Raw genomic sequence first — 24,808 nt, 5'->3', positions numbered from 1 at the left:
TGCTTTTGTATAAACTACACACACACAGACACAGACACGCACACACAGACACACACACACACAGACACACACACATCTAGAATGATAAAATGTTTTGGAATTGTTCACATTACATTCTGTGGAGGAAAAGGTTCTGGCTACTTTTACATGAAAAAGATTTCCATATAGTATGTGGTTAATGGAGCATTCTCCCTCCCTTATTCAGTTTTTTAAATATATTTTTACTTTGAAACTCAAAATATTGAATCTTATTTTTATGAAGGACTAACATTTGGAAGGCTCTTAATTATGGTGGATTTTACCCACAGCATGCCAATATATCTTAGTGATGACACTATCTGTTTTTGTAACCCTAGAATGTTCTAATTAGATTCTTCATGGAACAATGGATTCAAATTTGCACTCTATAAAATTCAGCAGATTTTATGCTATTAAAATAAAAGATTAGAGGATAGGAAAGATAGAAAATGTACATCTCATTTTCTTTTTTTAACCTTCACCCAAATGCTCTAATATATTTCTTCCTTATATTTTATAATCTTGTGGAAATATCTTCCCGTCTTTTCTGTAGGAGTATGAAGACCATTTGAGATGTGTGTCGCTTGTAGTTTTCAAAAATATATCCTAAAGTTCTTATAATGAAAAGTATGGTCCTAGACATCTGAATTTAAAGGAAGTAGACATTAGTTTATTGTTTGCCCAGTAAAGAGGAGGAAATGGACATTTTGAAACATTTTAAAATTTATTGGTTGACATCTGTCAGTGGTAGAATATTTTCTTGCTTGAGAATATGTTTGAATGAAGGAAGCAATTATGCTTTGCCTTAATGGACTGCTGGTAGAATGCCATAAAAACCAATTAGCTGCTGAGTCAGTGTAAATAACCATATAAGCTCTGTTTCAAATCCTTTTTTTTTTTTTTTTTGAACAAAGGTTGTAAGCAAATAGATAAAGAAAAGCAAGCAAATCCATTTTACATGTGATTGTTCAGCTTTCTGTTGCATATGTTGTAAATGAAATAGTTTTAGGGCACCTGGGTGGCTCAGTGGGTTAAAGCCTCTGCCTTCGGCTCAGGTCATGATCTCAGGGTCCTGGGATCGAGCCCCATATCGGGCTCTCTGCTCTGCGGGGAGCCTGCCTCCTCCTCTCTCTCTGCCTGCCTCTCTGCCTACTTGTGGTCTCTCTCTGTCAAATAAATAAATAAAAAATCTTTAAAAAAAAAAAAAAGAAATAGTTTTAATGTGAAGGTTAAGTCATGGTATATTGCAAGAATGACTGATATGTGCAACATCACTATATTATGTTGGAATTATTATTTTTATGTAAAAATTTGACACTATTTGGTCATGAGTTGTCCTTGTTTTATAACTTTCTTTGCATGCATTTTCTAAAAAGTATATACCTTCACTTACATATCATTTGTCTACTTGACTAGGAATATTTATCAATAACATGAACTGTAGATTAGACACATAAATTTAGTTGTTTTACTTAAATGTATTTGAGTGCCATTAGAACAATTAGTGATTATTTTAAGTGTTCTGGATTCAGAGAGTTTAAAGTAATAACTGAGTTTAAAAATTTCTAACAAAATTCTTCATTTAGATGACAGAATTAGTTTGGCCACATTTGTGAATTAATGTTATTGATATTTCAATGCTGAATATATTAATTTTAAGAACTTTTTATTGAACAAATTAATCAGAACTGTAACTGTAAAATTAGACACTTTATCAGTAAAACGTCCATGAGGGTATAAACATGTTTGCTTCTGATCACCGATGAATTCCATTCATATAGTGTATTTTGCATAGGTAGAATACAGAGAGTGAATAAATGAATAAATACCAGTTTTCTGTTCTCAGGAACTTGAAATGATATTTATGAAAAGTGATCATATAAACTAGTTTTGCATTAGTGTTTCATTGAAAGAAATCTACTAGGCACTAAGAATTTTAATTTTTTCTCATCATAGCTTTATATTATTTTGAGCAAATCTTTAATAGAATGAAATGATGTTTCATTGCTCTGGATTTGAAGAAAGCCCTCATTAATAGTGTTGTGTCTATAGCTTGCCTTCACAGTACTTTCATTGATTACATTTTAAACTTCTTAAGATCTAACTCTAAGAATGGATCTCAGCAAAAAAAAAAAAAAAGTGTCTCTAAACCATCAATTTATAACATACTAATCAATAATGTAACAGTGAAATGATTTAAATGCCCTTTGTTATATTTAGAGCTTTTGAAGAAAGTACCCTTTCTCGAGACCTAGATAAATAATCAAGATGCCAAATCCATATTTTCTTCATACAATTTATTTCTTTTCTTCTGGGGCAGATCTGCCCCCTAGGAGCCAATGAACCTGGAGGAGAAAGGATATGTGAAAAATGACTAGAATACAGTGAGACAGAGCAGAGACACAGAGAAGAGGATGCCCTTGAGTATATAGAGAAAGATACAAGTAACCACACCTGAGAAAATCAAGGCGGGCTTTAAGAGGAGGCCATGCTTCAGTCATCTTAAAATAACTAAACAATACAATTCATAATAATGTAAAATTACTACTAACATAAATGGGCTAATAATAAGGAATGGTTAAGGAATGTGGTCCATTTTGATAATGAGATATTATAAAGACATTAAAAATAGCATCTTCCAAAATATTTAATGATATTAGGAAAATATGTAGGATGCCATATTTGACATAAAGTGTACAATCTGAATTCTTTATGCAGGAAGACTTTAATGAGATAAAATAAATGTGCATACCAAAAAGGCCCCTAAAAGACTGATCTGACTGGTACACTATGAGCAGTTTGTATTTTCTTCCTCACATATTTTGTAAATAAACTTGAATTTATCTTGAGTGTGAACAAAATAATTTCTGCTTTTTGAAGGAGGAGAATCATAACCAGTGATGCTGATAATAGAGAAAAGAGTTTACCTTTTGTATCAGAGAGGAAGGGATAGTAACCTGGGGAATAACAGGATTTAGAGGATTAGAAAACAAATCCAGAAATCAAGAAAAAAAGAAAAGTAGAGAACCAGAGGCATACAGTGATCCTTGGAAGAAGTATTGTTTGCAATGTTAAGTGCTACAATGAGTTCAGGAGCAATATTGTCGAGGAAACCCATTGCATATAGAGATAAGGCGGTCAAGATGAAACCCGAGCCTGTTGAAGAAAGCCTGGCACTGTGAGGAGGACTTTGGAATTGGATAAGACCAAAATGTATGCATTTCTATTTAACCATCTGGGGTATTTTCTTTTTTCTTTTTTCTTTTTTTTTTTTTAAATAGTGACAGTTTTTTTTTTTTTTTTTTTATATGCTTATTTGTGTCAACAATATAATTAACATTTTTTCTGCATATTGGATTGGTCTAATTCTAATTATTTACAGTGCCAAAAAAGAGAAGCTTTAGGTAAATAGAATTTAAAAAATAGCTTCAGAAAAAGAAAACAAAACACAAAAGAACAAACAAACAAAACCCTTATGTAGCCTGTAACTCCAACCACAGTAGGTTGGCGAGGAATACTTTGCACATGTAATTACCCCAAATTTTCCAACACTAATCACAATTCTCTTGGTTCCCTGGATATTTTTAAAATTTCTGATTTTTAAGAATTGATAAGAGGATAGTATCATTTTAAAGCATTCTTGCCTATAATGGCCACCATTTCCTTCCTAATGAACAGGAAAGAATATAACATAAAATGAAAAGATGTTTTGCAACTTCTGATCATAAAAGAATTAACATTATAGAATTTTACCTTTAATTTATCCACTCATATAGGAATTTTTAATCCAGGAATTTTTTTAATTTTTTATTTTTTATAAACATATTTTTTTTAATTTTTTTTTAATTTTTTATTTTTATAAACATATATTTTTATCCCCAGGGGTACAGGTCTGTGAATCACCAGGTTTACACACTTCACAGCACTCACCAAATCACATACCCTCCCCAATGTCCATAATCCCACCCCCTTCTCCCAAACCCCCTCCCCCCAGCAACCCTCAGTTTGTTTTGTGAGATTAAGAGTCACTTATGGTTTGTCTCCCTCCCAATCCCATCTTGTTTCATTTATTCTTCTTCTACCCACTTAAGCCTCCATGTTGTATCACCACTTCCTCATATCAGGGAGATCATATGATAGTTGTCTTTCTCTGCTTGACTTATTTCGCTAAGCATGATACGCTCTAGTTCCATCCATGTTGTTGCAAATGGCAAGATTTCATTTCTTTTGATGGCTGCATAGTATTCCATTGTGTATATATACCACATCTTCTTGATCCATTCATCTGTTGATGGACATCTAGGTTCTTTCCATAGTTTGGCTATTGTGGACATTGCTGCTATAAACATTCGGGTGCATGTACCCCTTTGGATCACTACATTTGTATCTTTAGGGTAAATACCCAATAGTGCAATTGCTGGGTCATAGGGCAGTTCTATTTTCAACATTTTGAGGAACCTCCATGCTGTTTTCCAGAGTGGCTGCACCAGCTTGCATTCCCACCAACAGTGTAGGAGGGTTCCCCTTTCTCCGCATCCTCGCCAGCATCTGTCATTTCCTGACTTGTTGATTTTAGCCATTCTGACTGGTGTGAGGTGATATCTCATTGTGGTTTTGATTTGTATTTCCTTGATGCCGAGTGATATGGAGCACTTTTTCATGTGTCTGTTCGCCATCTGGATGTCTTCTATTTTTTTTTTAATTGTCATGTAACTCAATTTATTATTTCTTTTTTTTTTTAATTTTTTATTTTTTATAAACATATATTTTTATCCCCAGGGGTACAGGTCTGTGAATCACCAGGTTTACACACTTCATAGCGTGGTGATGCAACATGGAGGCTTAAGTGGGTAGAAGAAGAATAAATGAAACATATATTTTTATCCCCAGGGGTGGGGTATTTTCTTTGTTTTGATTTGCAGCTCATTAAGTGTTGGTAATAGTTACATGTTCAAGTATTACTAATATTCAGTAAAAATGAACCAATGTATATGACACAGTATCATCAATATACATATATGTAGTTATTGTATTTATGCATAAATATATAAAAATGCCAATATAAATATATATACCTGTCTATATTGTGTGTGTGTGTGTGTGTGTGTGTGTGGATTTTAATCCATGCAGGAAAGTGAAGCTCTTACCATGTATTTTAACAGAGGGATTTAATATAAGGAATGAACTCAGCAGTTGTGAAAATGATACACAGAACAGAAAGGGGCCTCTCCCTCTGGGACTATAAAAACCTAAGAAGAAAAGGATGGTGTACAAAATTAGGAGGTGGCCCCAGCAGGAGCTAAACTTAAGAAGGAGATCTGGGGATCCCTGCTGGGAACATCCCCTGATGCAGAGCAGGGGAGGATATCCTGGCTTCTTGGCTCAACCTCCCTTCCGGAAGTCTCTAGTGCCTCTCATTGGCCAAATCCCACCAATGCCAAAGTGAGCCTGGGATAGATGGTTCCCTAGAGTCAGCCTCTGGGATACAAAGAGAAGAGGAGAAGGGGATGGAAACATTTATTACTATGTTCACATGGATAGAAATGAAGCTGGGAGGCAACATTGTTTGATGGATAAAATACTTACCAAAACACTTAATGAAAGGTGTTTCCCACTAAGTGGGAAAAATTGTATATTTCTCGATAACAGAACCAGAGGGTAGAATTATTGGCAACTCTGATTTCAGTGCATGATAAAAACACTTGTATTTAAATACACTTTGCTATAGTGGTTTTCATACGAAGTATTTAGAGTCCAGCCAGTCTTACTGAAAATACTTACGATACTTAATGGTTTGGGAATTTAAGATTTGCCTCATAAGAAGCTGCAAAATTAATTTTCTGACTATAACAGCTTTTTTGAACCTATAATATGTTTTCTGTGGAGGAAATAAAAGGTTTATAAAATTTAATATTCCAACAGTAATTTCTTTTGTGAAAGAGTTATAATTATCTCTTAAACATTTTGTACATCTATTCAGTGTTACTACATATTTCTCTTTCTGATATAAAGGTTATTAAAATGTACTCCGAAGTTAGTTTCTTATAGGTGCTTTCTTTTTTATAGAAAGTCCAGACTTAAAGATTAATGTTCCTGTAATGTCTAAAAATCAGGAGGTTTTTATTCATTATATAATTGCCTTGTTTTTATTCCCAATCTTGCTCCACATTTAGGGCATGGCATTATTAATTTTAGTAGTCATTTTTGAGGGGGGAAGAAAAAGGAATTGCTCATGAAGAGTATCAACTTATCAACTTTGCTTCTTGACATGAATCCTGGGCTTGAATTAAACATCCCTGAGAGCTCACGTTTCCTTTTAAAAATTGAATTTTTTCATTGCAGACGTTTGGAACAGAACTCAATCAAGGTCATCCCTCCTGGAGCTTTCTCACCATATAAAAAGCTTAGAAGAATGTGAGTGAATAATATTATGGAATATATGTAATTTTAAAAATTATACAGGTCATGACCATGCAGGCATTTACTTGCGTATGAATATTTGAGTGTTTGACAGCTTAAATATTAAGTGATGTGACTATCTCATTGCTCGTTGTATAATACTATAATGTTAAAATCTAAACCATGTGATATTTTTAAGTTATCTGAAATTTAACATAATGATTCACACCCATGTGAATGTACGTGATCAGTATAGTATGCAGTCAAACCTTAGATATTCTATTTTCAAAAATAGGACATGGCATCTCTTATAATGATTTTAGCAAAGAGCCAATAATTGATTTAAAAGTCTGACTTTTTTTTTAATTTAAGATGCTTCAGATGTTTCATGTTGCAAATTTTATACATGTATTGATAGGTGCAAAATCGACATGTAAAGGCAGTAAATAGCTTTCTCCTGCTATAAATCCTCCCTGACATTCTATTTCATTTAACCTAACCCTATTTCTAATCTTAGTGACCTGAGCAATAATCAGATCTCTGAACTAGCACCAGATGCTTTCCAAGGACTACGCTCTCTGAATTCCCTGTAAGTATTGACCACATCACAGAAGGAAAGCAGAATACACAACTAATAATGGCTCCATTTCTTTAAAAATCCGAATTTAAGAAAAATTGTCTTTACTTTTTCTTATGAACTATTAATAATATTAATTACTATCGATTTTAATGAATTTCATCATTTTTGTGGAAGACTGCCACCCGTCACTAAAACCAGCCCATTTTTGAAGGTGTATATGTTAGGATTTCATAGTTTTGCTATTTAGAGAGCTAGGGTAAGAGCCTCTTTATTATTGTACATTGATATTATTGGTAATTTTTCTGGTTCTGAAATAAAGGGGAAATGTTTATTTTGGAGCACTCTGGTCATTGTTGTATTTATATTCCTTAAGCCAGTAGCCACTCTCTAGGGACAAAGTCCCCTTTGGAATGATGTCCAGTGAAGTCTTACAGAGAACAGTTGAAGATGCCCAGTGAGGGGCTTCTTCGACTCCTGCTTCCTCTCCTTAAGACTTCCCTGAAAGGACCAGCTTTACCTCTCAAAGAACAAAGATAACAAAGTATGACAGCTTTTTAATCTCAAAAGGATTTTCAGGCAGATAACTACATAAATGAAAGTGTCAAATAAATGGATAAAGGCTGTTATTTTTTCAAATTAGTAAAAAATCTTCAGAAGGCCACCAAGTAAGGTAAACTTTCTTTCAGATTTTAACTTTAGAGTTTGAACATGGAGGATGGCGTGTATTTGTCTAAGAGTGTGGGTTCGGAGAAGGGTTCTCCTCGTGGGAAAGGATGGCAGAATTCCGAGTTCTGCCAGACGCATGCGTGAGGCTCAGATAAACACCTGGGGCGTAGTAGCAGTCATCTGGGCATGGGGCTCTTGAGGTTGCTATGCTGGTCTGCTCAGAAAACTAGTTTCCTCTGAAGAAAGAAAGAAAATCTATCACTTCACCTTTCACCTGAAGTATCTGCTTAGGTCTATTTCTGTTTGCTGTTGATGTTTGTTTGTTTGTTTGTTTGTTGAGAGAGAGAGAGAATGGGGGAAGGGAGTGGGAAAGAGGGAAGATCTCAAGTAGACTCCTCGCTGAGCATGGGGCCCCACGGGGGACTTGATCTCACAACCCCAAAAATCAAGAGGTGGAAGCTTAATTGAGCTACCCAGGCACCTCTCTTGTTGATGCTGATTTAACTAGAGGAAGTCCAAGATCAGTGGAAGAATTGTTGGCAGAAAATGTAGAGTGCAAACCGCTCTTAGGATGGGCTGGCAGATTCTACAATAACAAAGTTTAATGTAAAACTCCATTAAATTACTCAAATTGTCTGGACAGTAATATTGTCCAAAGTAAATACAGACCACATTCCAGCCACACAAAAGAACAGAACACAAGTCTAGTCACTGTTCCAATGCCTGGTCCTTCAAGTATCTGTGCCTCAAAGAAAGCCAGTAAATGTTAAAAGAGAGAGAAATGGTTGGAGAATTCTTACATAGATCTGTTTGTTTACAGTTTACTATTAAGCTATTGCCTTAATCTTAATAGACTCTTTCTGGTTGTATGATAAAAAGATATGATAAGATAAAATAAGTAATAAATAAAACATATAATTTCTTGTTTCTATATTATATTATAGATTATATTTAATATCTATAATAACACATATTTATTAACTACTGTTATGTGTTTTATTCTATTACATATTACACTCTATTATGTAATGTGTTATTTAATATTATATTTATAAATAAACACATGGTTACAACTAATGACTATTATAAATTATTACATGCCTACCCATATAAATATAATAGACTCAGAGCAAATAGGAAGAGAAATAACACATGTAGAAGAACATGCCTGCTGAAATGAAATCTTAATTTTCATGACCAGAGCTTCACGTTCACAGTTTTTTTTCAGAAAGCTGTAACAAAGCATTATCTTTCCTTATAGAACTGACTTTTAGTCAGAGCATTAAGTCACTGGGGAATTTCTAGTTTGAAACCTAGTAGTATGCCGAAGAGTAGGAACTGTTTTTCAGAAGTGGGATACCCACATACAGCCGTGTAACATCAGAAAACAGATGTTACATGAAGAGCATCAAACAGCTATATGAGGGAGAGTCCATGTGCTACAGCTGGTATCATTTTCCTGATTGTGTTCACCTTTTGAATTGACCTTCCAAAGATTAATTTATTTACCCCTTCATAAAGTGTACAACTCTCCAGCCTTGCAATAGCCTTTCTCTTCATTTCAGCAAAATTGTACATCCCACAGAGTTGAGTTGGGACCCTGTTTGTCCTAGCCCTACTCAGGGCTCTGGGGATGCATGAGTGAACAAAATACAGAAATCCCCCCCCCTCATGGAGATTACCAATGATAAACTATACATAGTCAGAAGATATATTATATCTGATTATTTTAAAATGCTGTGGAGCAGCACCTGGGTGGCTACTTGGTTAAGCGTCCAAATCTTGATCTGAGCTCAGGTCATTATCTCAGCATCCTGAGTTCAAGTTCTACACTGGGATGCACGCTGGGGGTGGAACCTAAAAAAAAAAAAAAAAAAAAAAAAAAAAATCTGTGAAGGAAAATAAAGCAAGCAGAAGGAAGAGGAATGCCAGTGGGAAGAGAGCTGAAATTTCAAACAAGATTGTCAGCAAAGGCCTTCTAAGAAGGTGATACTGGGAAAAGACCTGAGGACTCCAGTTGTAGGAGTGAGCTCTGCAGATCCATGGAGAAAGAACATTCAAGACAGAGAGAACAGCTAGCTACTAAGGCCCCAAGACAAGAGTGTCCTGCATGTTTTAAGAAAGTGCAAGAAAAATGTGACTGCAGGGAGGCAGAAGGTTGAAACTGAAATTATGCAGAGGTTGCAGTTGTTGCTAGAGGCAAGATCTAAGACATGACCGCGAGGACAAAAGGACAAAGATGTTGACAGATAGATTATAGGTTTGCAGGAAAAGAGTAGGGTTGGAGAGCATAATGTAATAGTGAGCCATCTCCATCTTTCGAAAGAAGTGGAGTGACTTGGGGTGGGGGGTCTGGATAACTGCGATAGCCATGCAAATTGGCAACACTCTCCTTTTTAAAATCAGGTGTTTGCATGTAAAGGTTTCTCTCAGTGTCTTTCTGGAACTGCACTCTCATACATACATACCCAGTTTAATTTAGTCCCTGCATTTGCTAAAGAAACAACAATAATTAAAGGTGATATGATGCCAAATACTTCTAATGCATTTTATTAAATAAAAAGGACTATTTTAAATTGTTACTAAATTACCTTAGAATAGTAAGTGTGCCTGGCTGGTTCCGTCGGTAGAGCATGTGACTCTTGATCTCAGGATCGTGAGTTCAAGCCCAACTTTGGGTGTACAGATTACTTACATAAATAAAGGCCTCTCCTATTAAATAATTGCATTAACATTTGTTTATTTTTAGTAACATTAAAATTCATTTTATTACATATTATTACTGTATATTGTTATATTATTGATATGCTAATATATTTTATTATTCACTTAATTTATTACATATTAATGAGAAAATGTCATTCAGAATATGTGGACCTATTGGATGCTTTTATCCTCGGTGCTTTTTATTGCCCTTACTGTGACATCAACAGTATTTCTATAATATTTAATAACAATTTATTAGGGATTCAATATATTAGTATATTAGGCATTGTAAACATCAAACATCTTTTATTGTTTTCCACTGACTGATTAGAAACATAATTTTGTAATAAGGCTAAGCAAGATAGCCTTTAGGACACTAATTGGGTTGTGTTCAAATGCCAACTCACTTTACTAGGCACATGGATGACATTGTTACTAATTTCCTTGTGCCTCAGTTATCTCATTTCTAAAATAGGGATAAGATGAGTCCCCTACTGGCCTTGTTAAAGCACTGAGGAAACATTCCAGAAACAAAAGAAAGGGCTTTGACAAACTCTTCTCCTAAGTAAATTTGTGCATTTCTCAATTTTGATTATCCCAGAAAATGTTTATGTCCAAGATCTTCAACACATAGTTTTTGTCTTTTCTTTCATTAACCCCTTGGAAACCGTTGTAGTGTTTATTATAATTTCTCTTTTCACTAACTAGCTCCCAAATTCTGCTGAGGTCTACAAGGAAAGATGGCTGTATTTTAATTTGATTGCTGTATTAACAATCCATGCAGTCTTTTCTTAAATGGTGTTAACTGCTAAGTACCTTACATTTTAACTACTAGTTTTCAGTGAAAATGTAACAACCTCTTTTTTTCTCTTTATCATATTCTCTTTAAAATTGCTTAGTGTTTTATTTCTCAGATATACATTGTTTTCAATGTTGTAAGTATAGCTTTCTGACATTTGTTTGAATAATGAAGTCTGCCCGTAACACCTTTTCATGATAACCTTCTTATAGGTTTCTGTTTTGAATTTTTTTTTCTCTTAGTAGTAGATTTGTCTTTTGCCAGTTTTCAACAGCAAAGGAGAATTCAAAGATGGGCCACCAGCTGTTGGTATCTCCACTGTTTTAACATTGAAACTTGCAGGGATGAAACTTGACTTAGAATTCTTAGCCTTGGGGTGTCTGGGTGGCTCAGTCTGTTAAACGTCTGCCTTTGGCTCAGACCATGATCCCAGGGTCCTGAGATCAAATCCTACATTGGGCTCTCCGCCAGGCAGGAAGCCTGCTTCTCCCTCTCTCCCTTCTTGTGTTCCCTCTCTCAGTGTGTCTCTCTCTGCTAAATAAATAAAATCTTTTAAAAAATAAATAAATAAAATAAACTTAGAAGGAGGAAAAAAAACTTTAAAGGAAAAAAAGGAATTCTTAGCCTTCCTTCTGGTATCAGGTATAAGAGCTGCTTAAGATTTCCCTATTGGCCCAATGGGCTATAAAATAATTCTTGATCAGTACACTTGTACACTGTATACAGTATGCTGAATATAACTTATGTCTAAGAAAAGCTACCCAATTTGTCACTGTTGGTAGTTGGATGATATTATCCATATCCCTTAGGTATTTATTTTCTTCTCAGCTAAATTCATTTTCATCTTTCAATTTCTTTTAAGATTTTCTTTGCCTCATAGGAATGTAGCCCAAATACTCACTGGCCTTCTTGCACTTTATATCTTTATGTGATGACATGTCTTTTCCCCGTTTTTATGGATTTTGGCCCAATTTTTTTGACTCTCATCCAGCTTCTCTGTTCTGGTCTTTGGATTTTTTATATTTCTCACTCCTTTTTCCTTGTTACCATTTTGATCTCACTGTGTGTACGAAAACTATACCAGCTCTAGTATTTCTATACCTTTTTGTACAGAAATCTCATTCCCATCACATTTAATATTTACTATAATATTTTTATGATTGACAGTACTCCAATTGTCTCATGAACAACAAACATCTATTTTTTTTAATATGATCCTAAAGAAAACAATGATTTGTTGGGAAAATAATAGTTTCACATGGTAAATAAGAAACACCTCCTAACTTGACCTCCCTTCAAGCTATTCGAGCCCAAGCTTTAAAGCAAAAGTCCCAAATGAACAACCTATTAAATTATTTGCCTCTTAATCCTTTTTTTTCCTTTTTATTTTTTAAATTTTAATTCCAGTATAGCTAACAATACAGTTGTTAATAATACAGTGATTCCACAGTTCTGTCCACTACTCGGTGCTCATCATAAGTATGCTTTTGATGCCTTTACATATCCCCCCATTCCTCCACCCACCTCCTCTCTGGTAACTCTCAGTTTGCTGTCTGTAGTTAAGAGTCTCTTCTTCGGTTTGCCTCTATTTGTTCATTTGTTTTGTTTCATAAATTCCATGTATCAGTGAAATCACATGATATCTGTGTTTCTCTGACTGGTTTATCTCACTTAGCATTATACTCTCTAGATCCATCCGTGTTATTGCAAATGGCAAGATTTCGTTCTTTGTAATAGCTGAGAAGTATTCCATTGCACGTATAACCATCTCTTCTTTATCCATTCCTTTACCGATGAACACCTGTGCTGCTTCCATCCATAGCAGGGCTATTGTAAATAATGCTAATAACCATCGGGGCACATATATCATTTTGAATTAGTGTCTTCGTGTTCTTTGGGTAAATAACCAGTAGTAGAATATTGGATCATATGGTAGTTCTATTTTTAACTTCTTGAGAAAACTCCATACTGTTTTTCACAGTGGCTACATCATTTTGCATTCCCAGGAACAGTTCATAAGAGTTCTTTTTTCTCCACATCCTTTGTCAGTATTTGTTGTTTCTTGTCTTTTTAATCCTAGCCATTCTAATAGGTATGAGGTGATATTTTATTGTGGTTTTAATTTGCATTTCACTGTGATGAGTGATGTTGAGCATCTTTTCATGTGTCTCTTGGCCATCTGTACATCTTCTTGGAGAAATGTCTGTTCCTGTCTTCAGTCCATTTTTTAACTGGATTATTTGGGGGTTTTTGGTGTTGAATTGTATAGGGTTTTTTGTTTGTTTTGTTTTGATTTTTGGTTGTTTGGTTTGGTTTGTTGTTTGTTTTTTGTTTTGTTTTATATTTTGGATACTAGCCCATTATCTGATATGTCATTTGCAAATATCTTCTCCCATCCAGTAAGTTGCTTTTAGTTTTGTTGATAAAGGAAACATTTTATTTTTATATAGTCCCAATAGCTTATATTTGCTCTTGTTTCCCTTGCCTCAGGAGACATACCTAGAAAAATGTTGCTGTAACTGTTGTCAGAGTAATTGTAATTTTATGGTTTCGGGTCTCACATTTAGGTCCTTTATCCATTTTGAGTTTATTTTTGTGTATGGTGTAAGAGAGTGGTCCAATTTCATTCTTTGGCATGTAGCTGTCCAGATTTTCCAGTATCATTTGCCGAAGAGACTCTCTTTTTCTCTTTGCATATTCTTTTCTCCTTTGTAAAAGATGAATGGATCATATAATCGTGGGTTTGTTTCTGCGCTCTTTATTCTGTTCCGTCTATCTGTGTGTCTGTTTTTGTGCTGGTACCATACTGTTTTGATTACTGTAGCTTTGTAGTCTAGCTTGAAATCTGGGATTATGATACCTCCAGTTTTCTTCTTCCTTTTCAAGATTTCTTCGCTATTTGGGGTCTTTTGTGGTTCCAAACACATTTTAAGATTATCTGTTCTAGTTCTGTGAAAAATGCTGTTGGTTTTTTGATAGTAAGGATCACATTAAATCTGTAGATTGCTTGGGGTAACATGGCCATTTTCACAATATTTACTCTTTAATTCATGAGCATAGACTATCTTTTCATTTATGTTGTCTTCAGTTTCTTTCATCAGTGTTTTGTAGTTTTCAGAGTACAGGTTTTCACCTCTTCAGTTAAGTTTTTCCTAGATATTTTATTCTCTTTGCAGCAATTGCACATAGGATTGTTTTCTTAATTTCTCTTTCTTCTACTTCATTATTTAGCGTGTAGGAACCAACAGATATCTGTATATTGATTTTGTATCCTGCAACCTTATGGAATTCATTTCTCAGTTTTAATGGTTTTTTGGTGGTATCTTTACGGTTTTTTTATATATGATATCATGTCATCTGAAAACAGTGAAAATTTTACTTTTTCCTTACCAATTTGAATACCTTTTATTTCTTTCTCTTTTCTGATTACTATGGTTTAGGGCTTTCAGTACTACGCTGAATGAAAGTGGTGAGAATGGACATCCTTATCTTACTCCTGACCTTACGGGAAAGGATCTCAGTTTTTCACCATTGAAAATGAAGTTAGCTGTGGGTTTTTCTTGGTTAGCCTTTATTATGTTGAGGTGTGCTCCCTCTAAACCAACTTTGTTGAGGGTTTTCATCATGAATGGATGTTGTAATTTGTCAGTTGCTTTTTTCTGCATCTCTTGAAATGGCCATATGGTTTTTACCCTTTCTTTTGTTGATGTGATGTATCATGCTGATTGTTATGCAAATATTGAGCCATCTTTGCATCCCAATGATAAATCCCACTTGATCTTGGTGAATGATTTTTTTTAGTAGATTCAGTTTGCTAACATTTTGTTGAGGATTTTTGCATCCATGTTTATCAGAGGTATTGTCTTGTAGCTCTCTTTTTTTTTTACTGTCTTTATCTTGTTTTGGTATCAGGGTAATGCTGACTTCAGAACAAATCTGGAAATTTCCCTCCCTCTTCTATTTTTTAAAATAGTTTGAGAAGGATAGGTATTAACACTTCCTTAAATGTTTGGTGGAATATACCTGTGAACCCAACTGGTTGTGGACTTGTTTGTTGGGAGTTTTTGTTATTGTTATTTTTTGGTTTGTTTTTTGTTTTTTGTTTTTTTAATTTCTGATTCAATTTAATTGCTGGTAATCGGTCTGTTCAAATTCTCTATTTCTTCCTGATTCCATTTGGGAGGTTGTATATTTCTAGGAATTTATTCATTTCTTCCAAGTTTTCCAATTTATTGGTATATAGTTTTACATCTTATTTTCTTATAATCCTTTTTATTTCTGTGATATCAGTTCTTATTTCTTTTCTGTTTCTGATTTTGTTTGAGTCCTCTGTCTCTCTCTTTTTTCCTCTGATAAGTTTCACTAAAGGTTTATCAATTTTATAGATTTTCCAAGAAGGAACTCTTTATTTCATTGATCTGTTCTATAATTGTTTAGTTTCTATTTCATTTTTTCTCCTCTAATCTTTATTCCTTTATTCCTTCTTTCTTTGGTTTAGAGTTTTACTTGTTTTTTTTTTTTTTTCTTTTTCTAGCTCTTTTTGGTGTTAGGTTAGATTATTCATTTGAGATTTTCCCTTGCTTTTTGAGGAAGACCTGCATTGCTATAAACTTCCCTCTTAGTATAGCTTTTGCTCTGACCTGAAGATTTTGGACCTCAAGTTTTCATTTTCATTTGTCTCCATGTATTTTTTTTATTTCTTCTTTGATTTCTTGGTTGATTCATTCATCATTTAGTAGCATGTTACTATGTATTTGTGTTCTTTCCACATTTTTTCTTATAGTTTATTTCTAGTTTCAAACTTGCTCCTTAATTCTTTTATGGGCCCTCCACAATTTCTACGCATCCTACTTCCTTTTTGCATTTTAGTGGGCTCAAAATATAAAACTCCTTAGGTTTTCAAAATTGCTATTTTGGGTTGCTCTTTGAAATAATACTTCATTCACCTCACTTTTATTAGTCTGGTGGCACGGGCAAATGATCATTCAACAAGTAACAGTTGGATTCAGCTTAATTGGACACCAAGCTTAGAACCTAGTAAAGCTGCTGGCACATAATAAGTATATGCTGGCACATAATAAGTATATGATATCTATTGTTAAATTAATCAGTTGAATGGTATTGCATTGAATATCCTGAAAAATGGCTGCCTTGATCTGCTCATGTGTGTTTCCAAAAGGCTTCTTTTCTCTTATTCCTGACCTTAAATAATACAATTATTGTTGCTTATCCTTTTTTAATTCCCTTACCTCTTTGACCCTGACAATACGGAATTTGCTTTTATTCTTTGATTTCTTAAAATGGTTTCTTCTTTAATTGATTTTCCTTTTTCAAAGCGTCTGTATTCTGCACAAGTGAATTTTTTGTTATACTATGTAACTATACCTCTGGGATCTATACAAATGGAATGTCTCCTTATACAATATAGTGTCCAGCTTCATTTGTTTATTCACGTGAGGATTTCTTTCCTATATTGTAATACATCCCACCTCTCACTGACATCTTAAAAGGAAACAACAGCTTTTCCCTCACTCATATTCATTTCTCTTGTATTGTTATTTTCTCCCTTTCCAAACAAAAATCATGTACTGCTGCCAAACATATTATTCAGATTCTTATTTCAACTTTTTCCTTTATATATTATGACATCCTTCATGTCCTTTCCAAAAAATTATTTTTCTCATATTTAGAAGAAATAAGATCATTACAGACAATATAAAAAATAAAGAAAAATATATAGATGCAAATTAAAATCAACTCTGAATATCATATTGCCTGCCATCCAGAGATTTTCTGCTTTTTCTGTATATATTTTTCTAAACAAAGTTAAGACAACACTATAATATACTACTTTATTATTTTTTTCAAATTTAACGTTATAACATCAACACTTTCATGTTGTTAAATACTCTTCAAAATATGATTTTTTTCAGTGTGAAATATGCCTTTAACTAATATCTTTTTTGGAATTTGGAGACATTTTATTTGTGTCTATCTTTTCATTGTTATACATTATATCAGGACTAACATTTAGTGCATAAAATATTGTCTGTCTCTGATTATTTTCTTAAGCACCTAAGAGTGAAACTAAGTATAATTTTTAAAAAATTTGATATATATTTATACTTATATAAATATAATTTATATATTTATAAATTTGATATATATTGCCGTATTATCCCCCTAAGGACTATAATTTCTATCTTTTCATAATTGTAGTTCCCTCCTTTGGGGCGTTAAAAGTAGATAGGCATCATTTCAAGCTTATTGTTAATAGCCAATATGATGAGCCAAGACACTGCTATTCATTTCACCCAGTTTGTTAATTATTCCATAATTTGTCCCCTTGATAATTTATTTCTTCATCTCACTCATCCAACAGTGATCACTCATCAATCCAATGTTACAGTGTCACTGCATTCTCAAATCAGAGCTAGGTGCCAGGGGTACTGAAGGCACTAAGCCATGTCCTTGCCCTTGGTGGCTACCCTTAGTGGCTGATCAGAGGTGGGTACCATGAGGATGAATTCCTGTTCATATTTTTGGGGAAAAGTACATTTCAAAAATATTTCTATAATATTAGTGATCATCTTCTTACATTACAGATCTTATATTTCCCAGGCATACACATTATGTAGCAGAAACCTTACCTTTATCTAGAGTCCTTTCACCTTTTACCAGTATGATAAGCCTAAAACCATTCCTTTAGTGAGCAATGAATTCCACACCTAGTGTTCTCTTTTGTTACTGTAATATGCCCTCATTATGTATGAACCGTGTGTGTGTGTGTGTGGCAAAACATGGCAATTGAACAGTGGACACTTCTAAGAAAGAACAATAAAATTATGAATTGTGTTCATTTTTGTTATTTTTAAATATTTTTTAGTGCTTTCTTTCTTAAAAGATTTAGTTATTTTAGAGAGAGAACGTGGACGTGGGGAGGAGCAGAGGGAGGGGGAGACAGGGAATCTTAAGCAGACTCCCCACTGAGTGCAGAGCCCAACCCAGGGCTCGATCTTATGCCCCTGAGGTCATGAGCTGAGCTAAAATCAAGAGTTGGACGCTTAACTGACTGAGTGACCCAAGCGCCCCTGGTTTTTAGTGATTTTTAAACTTTCTGCTATGAGCGTATATATGATCTATAATCAGAAAAAAATGCATTTGCAAATTGAAGTTTGTTTACTCAGCTGTAGCTTTTATGATGTATGGAGTGCTTACTAACCTCCTGTATGCCTGGATACATATGTGATAGATCAATTTGTTATGCTGGCTTGATATCTAATTTTTTTCATTTAAATCATGTTTTTTCAGTGTTCTCTATGGAAATAAAATCACAGAACTCCCAAAAAGTTTATTCGAAGGACTGTTTTCCTTACAGTTACTGTAAGTATTTGGTGGTTTCTGATCCGATGAACCAAGCATTGTATTTTAGTCAGTGTACCTCTCATGGTTTCATGGAGACTTCAAAAAGACTCAACCCCAAATGACATAGTTTAATGAGATGGAAAAGATTAGTCTGGTGCAGCTAATACTGATGACTGTTATTTATTTGAAGACACAGCACTTTGAAGTTGTTTCAAAACCTTTCTGTCCACCCTGTCACAAATGTAGGCTTCCTGGCTATTCTGTCATTAAAAGCTCGTGCTGTCCCTGCCCTTTGTGAAACCCTCTGTTTTGATTTAACAATAGTTGGGAAGGAGAGTGACGTACTGATAGGTTTATCCGTGTTTATCGAAAGCAGCCACAGGAGGGACAAGGCTGGGATGCTGTGCTCCGAACCCAGAGGTGGTTGCCGAGGGCCAGAACACAGAAGGAGCACTTCAACTGGTGTCTACTCAGAAACTAATCTGTCAATGCCTGGCCTGTGACTTCTAAAAACCATTCTGCTTAGACAGTAGCTACCAATCCTTTGTCTCAAAAGAAGAATGTACTATACACATATGTATAAAAACAGAACCTGACCACAAGTATTTTAGTGAATGCTCATATGAAAAAGGAATTGAAAAAAAAAAAAAATGCCATTTTAGATCATCAAATTCTCTTCACATCAACAAACATACACAGAGTTCTTCATTTGGGGTTGCTGTGGATACAAAGATGAGCGTGATATACTGTCTTCTCTCAACTAGTTCATAGTCAGTCTACCTTAAAATTCTCAAGTTTAAAATGTTATTTTCTCTTTTGGTGTATACATTTCTTGGTGTTGGGGTTTCTATCATCAATTTGGCAAAAACTTACTCCTAATCCCACAGATTTCCCAAATGTATATCTTTTTCCTTACTGGATAAATGTATGTTATAATTATATCCTAGTATTCATGTTTTAAATTTTCATCATTATCCAGAAATGTATTTAAATCCCAACCCAGTTTTCATACACAACACACCCAGATGCACATAAATGAAGCAAATTGCTAACAAGACGATATTTACCCTTACTATGTATAATACTCTTCATTTTATTGCATTCTCTGTCTCTCTCTGATCTCTCTCTTTCTATATCTTCAGTTTTGTACAACCCAATAAATTGATTTTACAACAGACCCGTAAGTTATGAAAAATACTGATCTTTAGGACCTAATGTCTTTATTTGGGTTTCAAATTATTTTTTAACTCTTGAGGTGAGCTCAGCAAATATTGTTTCTGATCTTTAATAGAATGACTATACATTATACACATTATAGGTATAGCCAGATGCTGTAGGCCAGGAAGGCCTGTGTTTTATTTGCTTCTCTGTCATTCTTCTACATTCTCCTAGCACTATTATCCTTGCCATTTACTTGCAATCTCTTGCTATCACTGGCCTGTCTAGTACTAACATTTAAATAGCACCTTCTTTTTTCCTTCCACACCTACTTACTGGTGACTGGTGTAACAATCAGGTTAATAAACCATGGAATCTGTATGCAGGTGAATCTTCCTTAAAAAGCTATCTTTGTCCCTCAGTCTAATATTTTATCTCTAGATCAAGGCCTATTCCTAAACCTGTCAGGGCTAAAGCAACGCAATTTTCTCTTTCTGGCTAGCTGAGAACTTGGCTAAGCATCTTAGATTTGCTTGAACAGATGAGGTACTGGGGAAAAGAAGTAGGTTCATGCAAGAAGCAAAGGAAAGTAGAGCATGCAACACTTTTTCTCCTACTTTGCAGACCACATCATTTAAAGTAAGTACAAAATCCTCAAAACAGCACCTTCTTCAATTGTCTTCAGTGCTCCCCGCTTTTTCCTTCTCCTTATTTCTGCTCTCTGCCTCCGTCAGTTAGCTGACAGATTAGGGAACATCGTCAGTGTGATCTGTGTTGTGGCACAGAATGGAGAAATGGGATTACCAGTCTATACCTGAAACCAGTTCCTCAGCTTTTAAGAAACTATTTTGAGGACCCCAGAGAAGGCCAAAAAGTCAAGTCCTAAAGGGAGGTTAAAGAAAAAGAGAAAAGAATTGCCTCGAGGAAGTCACAGCTTTGCATGTGTGTGGATACCTAAAAAAAAAAAAAAAAAAAAAAAAAAAAAAAGTAAGGCAGAAGAAATATCCTATATTAATTAAAAGTAGAGATTCTTGGTGGCCAAAAAGAAAATCATTTTTCAGTATGTTGAATAAGAAGGCATACAAACCTAAACAACAGAGCACGTATTTTTTGAGGTACTATTTGTTCAAGCCTTAAGTATCAAAGCAGTAAAGCAAATGCTAATAGAGAAGAAAGTATCAGAAAATGTTCTCTGCCCACGGAGAGCACTAATCCACCTTTGGGCAAACATGTAGGCTTATAGAAAGGAGTTGTGGAGATTAAGTAGCCCTGAATAACTTCCTTGGGGACCTAGAGGAAGAAATACTTGACTTGGGTGGAAGCTTCTGGAAAAGGTGAGCTTCCCGTGCAGCCATGATGAGACAGAGCATTAAAGAAGGTGGAGGGCAGGGCAAGTGTATTCCCAAAGGGAGTCCAACATGCATAAAAGCTCAGACATAGTCCCATATAACCTACAAGAATGGCATTTGCCAAAGTATGATCTGTAAACCACAGTTCCATAGAATATTGAAATGGATTATTGATAGCATGTTGGGGGAAAAAAATGGGTTTCTGGCATATTTTGTTAAGCAAAGTTAAATGAATATCTATAATGCAGGACCAGGGCCTTTAATAGGGTTATGCACTGTGTCACTCTCCAAGAGGATCCTAAAGCATTCATTCAACAACATATTTATGGAGCTCCTTGTATGTGCTAGGCACAAGCGAGAATGCCTGTCTTGAGGAAACAGAAATGACAGCAATAACGTAATAAATAAACCATAGGCAACAGAGAGAAATATGTATTTAAGAAAATAGAAGAAATAAACAGATCATAACAAAGAAATTGAGTGTGCTAGAGGGTGAGGTGGGGCAACCACAGGCGACTGTATTGAAGAGAGAGGTCAGGGTAGGCTGAACTGAGAAGATAAGATGGCAACAGACTCAAAGAAGAAGAGTCAGACAGCAGGGAAGAAAACATTCTACGAAGAGATCCCCAACAAGGAGACTGAAGCTGAAGCATCCAGGGGAGAGAACTTGGAGGTCATGAAGTTCAGAAAGGGATGCTAATGGTCCTACTGTGTGTTGAGGCAATTTGTCAGGATGTTGGCTTCACTCAGAACGATTTGAGAGTTACTGCCTGGCTTTGAGAGAAAGTGCTCTGTGTTTTAAAAGGCTCACTCTGGCTTCAGTTTTGAAAATTGCCTGAACTGCTTCTCAGAGCAGCTAGAGAGACTAATGCTCTATGACATTTTTTTATGGTGTCCTTGACAGATGTTAGGTCTCACTCACCTTTGTCCACTGCCTTACCTCTTCATCTTCCAGAGAATATGTTGAATAATTTTTATTGAATAAATGTGTAAGTACCACTAGATGTAGACATTCATTAAACCACATGACCCTTGCTTTATCTGGCATATCTTCCACCTGTGATACCTAAATTATTCCAGTTAAAATGTTAGTACTAAGGTTCAGAGAAATGTTTTCTTGGTTTCTTGTATTTCTCAAGAAGGACAGAATCTTGAAGGTGGGTTAACGAGATGCTACACTTTAATTCTACAACTATTTGATCAAACAGATTATTGAATGCCAACAAGATAAACTGCCTTCGGGTAGATGCTTTTCAGGATCTGCACAACTTGAACCTTCTCTCCTTGTACGACAACAAGCTTCAGACCATTGCCAAGGGGACTTTTTCACCTCTCCGGGCCATTCAAACCATGTATGTATATATGGCTTGGATCCAATACGATGACTGCTGTCTTCACTGTGAATTTGAGAGTTGAGTTCATAGCAAGTCATGTGTAAAAGTATTCTGTCTGTGTTTCTGAAAGGCATTTGGCCCAGAACCCCTTTATTTGTGATTGCCATCTCAAGTGGCTGGCGGATTATCTCCATACCAACCCCATTGAGACCAGTGGTGCCCGCTGCACCAGCCCCCGGCGTCTGGCAAACAAAAGAATCGGACAAATCAAAAGCAAGAAATTCCGTTGTTCAGGTAATTTCTTACTTCATGTGAGATACTTCGCCTGTGTTACCAAAACAGTGGTTATGGAGACCTAGAGACAGCTGGTCTTCAGATGAATTACCAAACATTGTAGAATATACTTCTTTTTCTTCTGTCTAGTTACAAAATAAAGAGAGCCATAGATACCATTCATATACCACTCGTATATGTAATATTTTTAACACTATATCCAACATAACAAATAGGCTACCAGCCACCAGAAAAAGATGCCTGGATACTTCATATTGTATTTTTAGGGTTCAACCTAAACAGGGGCCTTTTAGCAAGCTCAGAATCCTTTTTATGTCTGTTAAGTCTCATGTCTGTTGTATTATTCTCCATTTAGAAACTTAAGGTAATAAATCCTGTTCTCATTTCTTCAGAAAGTGAACTGAGACTTGGTAGTGTGATTTGATCTGGCTCGGAAGTGGGGGGGGGGGGGGATTTTTTCCCGATCCCTTGCTCCCTTGCTTCGCACACTAAATGTGTTTACTTACTTTTCACCCTCTTATTTTAAATAGGGATGTGAGGATAATTTTTTTTTTCTACCAAAAGGCCATCTTTTAGGATTTGGGGAGTAGTGTATATAAAAAGCCAAATATAGATCCATTGAGTTACTATTATATAAAAGGCTTACTTTATTGAAGTTTACTATTTGCTTTGGTCTCATCTCTTCTATGTTCTTATGCTAAAATATATTCTGTATGTTTGAGTAGTATGCCGTCTAACCATTTCCAGGGTATTTCACATTCGGCAGTTAATTCATACTAAAAAGCTAATATCAAAACAAAGCTGTTTATTGTCCATGGTCCTAGAGACATTTACTACTCACTGTACATTATTGTACTTCAGCCACTGCTGTGAATATAATTCACTTAATTATCTATAGTACCTCTAGTCCCTTCTTAATCTAATATAACTCATATCTCTGCTTGCTGACATTCAGGTGCATCTTCTATTTTTTTTTTTCTCTTTTTTTTTATTTAGCTAAAGAACAGTATTTCATTCCAGGTAGGTTTTGCTCGGTAGTAGGACTAATGGCAGACACCCTTTCCTCACCTTATAAAATATAGCTTCTGAAACTTTGATATGCATGTGTTTGAAAGTACAGTGGATACTCTGTAGATAGATTGACTTCTGCATAGATCACTTGTAGCTGTTTCCTGAAAACCTGACCTTTGCATGCAGCTTCTGATGTTAGACATATGTATTATTAAACCCCCATCTTTTTTTTCCTCTCTCACTTTGGCACATTATCTAAAATTTCTCACAGTAGCTAAAATATCTGAACCTATAGCCTTCTACTTAAATCATTTTCTCTCCTTATGTTGTATATCTGATCTTCCAACCTGTTTTTAAAATATAGCTTATTGAGCTGGTTTTAAAGACAGACCTTTCTTGTTGTCAAAGAGCCAGTTCTATATGAAATCAGTTAAAAACACATAGAATTCTTTTGTCAACCATGAAATTTACTTTTTTAACATAAGTCTTTGTACTAAAAAAGTGCCCCCTTTTCACTTTATTTTGCTTTACTGTTGTTTCACTTTTCACATAAAAAAGCAACTTCCTGCTTGTTGACTTGCAATTATACATTGTGAATCAATGTTGTTACAGACCTGGAGTGACAGAGTAACTCCACAAAAACAATACTGACAGATATCCTGAAAGCCTCAGATGTTCCAGGGCACTAAATGTCTTGAATAATTTAAGCAGATGAATAAAATATTTTTTAGAAAAGTAATTGAAATGTTTTACCACTACAATCTTAACACTGTCAAGGCTGATGATTCTGGAACTAGCTCTTTGAAATATGTTTATTTTTTCCTTGCCTGCCAATTGTGTAAAATGCCTCTTGACTTGTTTGTTTTAAACCATTGTATAAAAGTATATGTTAGTAATTGATTGGCTACATTTACCATCTCCTGGGGATATCCTAGACTATCATATATTTTAACAGCTACCAATAAGAAGATATTCTATACGGTGTTAGTTTGCAAAAACCTTACTGGTTTTTAAAGAAGAGTTCTGGGTTCGGTCTTTATTTTAAGGAGATATGTGTTATTTGCCATTATTTAATTATAATTTGAATAATTTTATGTGTATAACAGATTTTGTTTTACTTCTTATTTTG

At 34.9% G+C, this 24,808-nt stretch overlaps 1 protein-coding gene across 2 annotated transcripts in view; it reads left to right on the top strand.

The window, feature by feature from the left end:
• The window catches only part of SLIT2 (slit guidance ligand 2), a 358,593-nt gene that overhangs the window by 253,228 nt on the left and 80,557 nt on the right, over positions 1-24,808 (top strand). Inside the window, exons 10-15 of one of the 2 annotated variants that reach the window (XM_059164780.1) lie at positions 6,361-6,432; positions 6,935-7,006; positions 18,480-18,551; positions 22,249-22,392; positions 22,505-22,668; positions 23,665-23,688. In XM_059164780.1, coding sequence (XP_059020763.1) covers positions 6,361-6,432; positions 6,935-7,006; positions 18,480-18,551; positions 22,249-22,392; positions 22,505-22,668; positions 23,665-23,688 — 548 coding nt within the window. The remainder of the gene's footprint in view (positions 1-6,360; positions 6,433-6,934; positions 7,007-18,479; positions 18,552-22,248; positions 22,393-22,504; positions 22,669-23,664; positions 23,689-24,808) is intronic. The other variant, XM_059164789.1, reaches the window with a different exon arrangement.

This window comes from Mustela lutreola, chromosome 1 (assembly GCF_030435805.1).
Source record: "Mustela lutreola isolate mMusLut2 chromosome 1, mMusLut2.pri, whole genome shotgun sequence".
NCBI lineage: Eukaryota > Metazoa > Chordata > Mammalia > Carnivora > Mustelidae > Mustela > Mustela lutreola.
The sequence above is the reverse complement of the archived record's forward strand: the minus strand, read 5'-3'. Positions and strand labels throughout refer to the sequence as shown.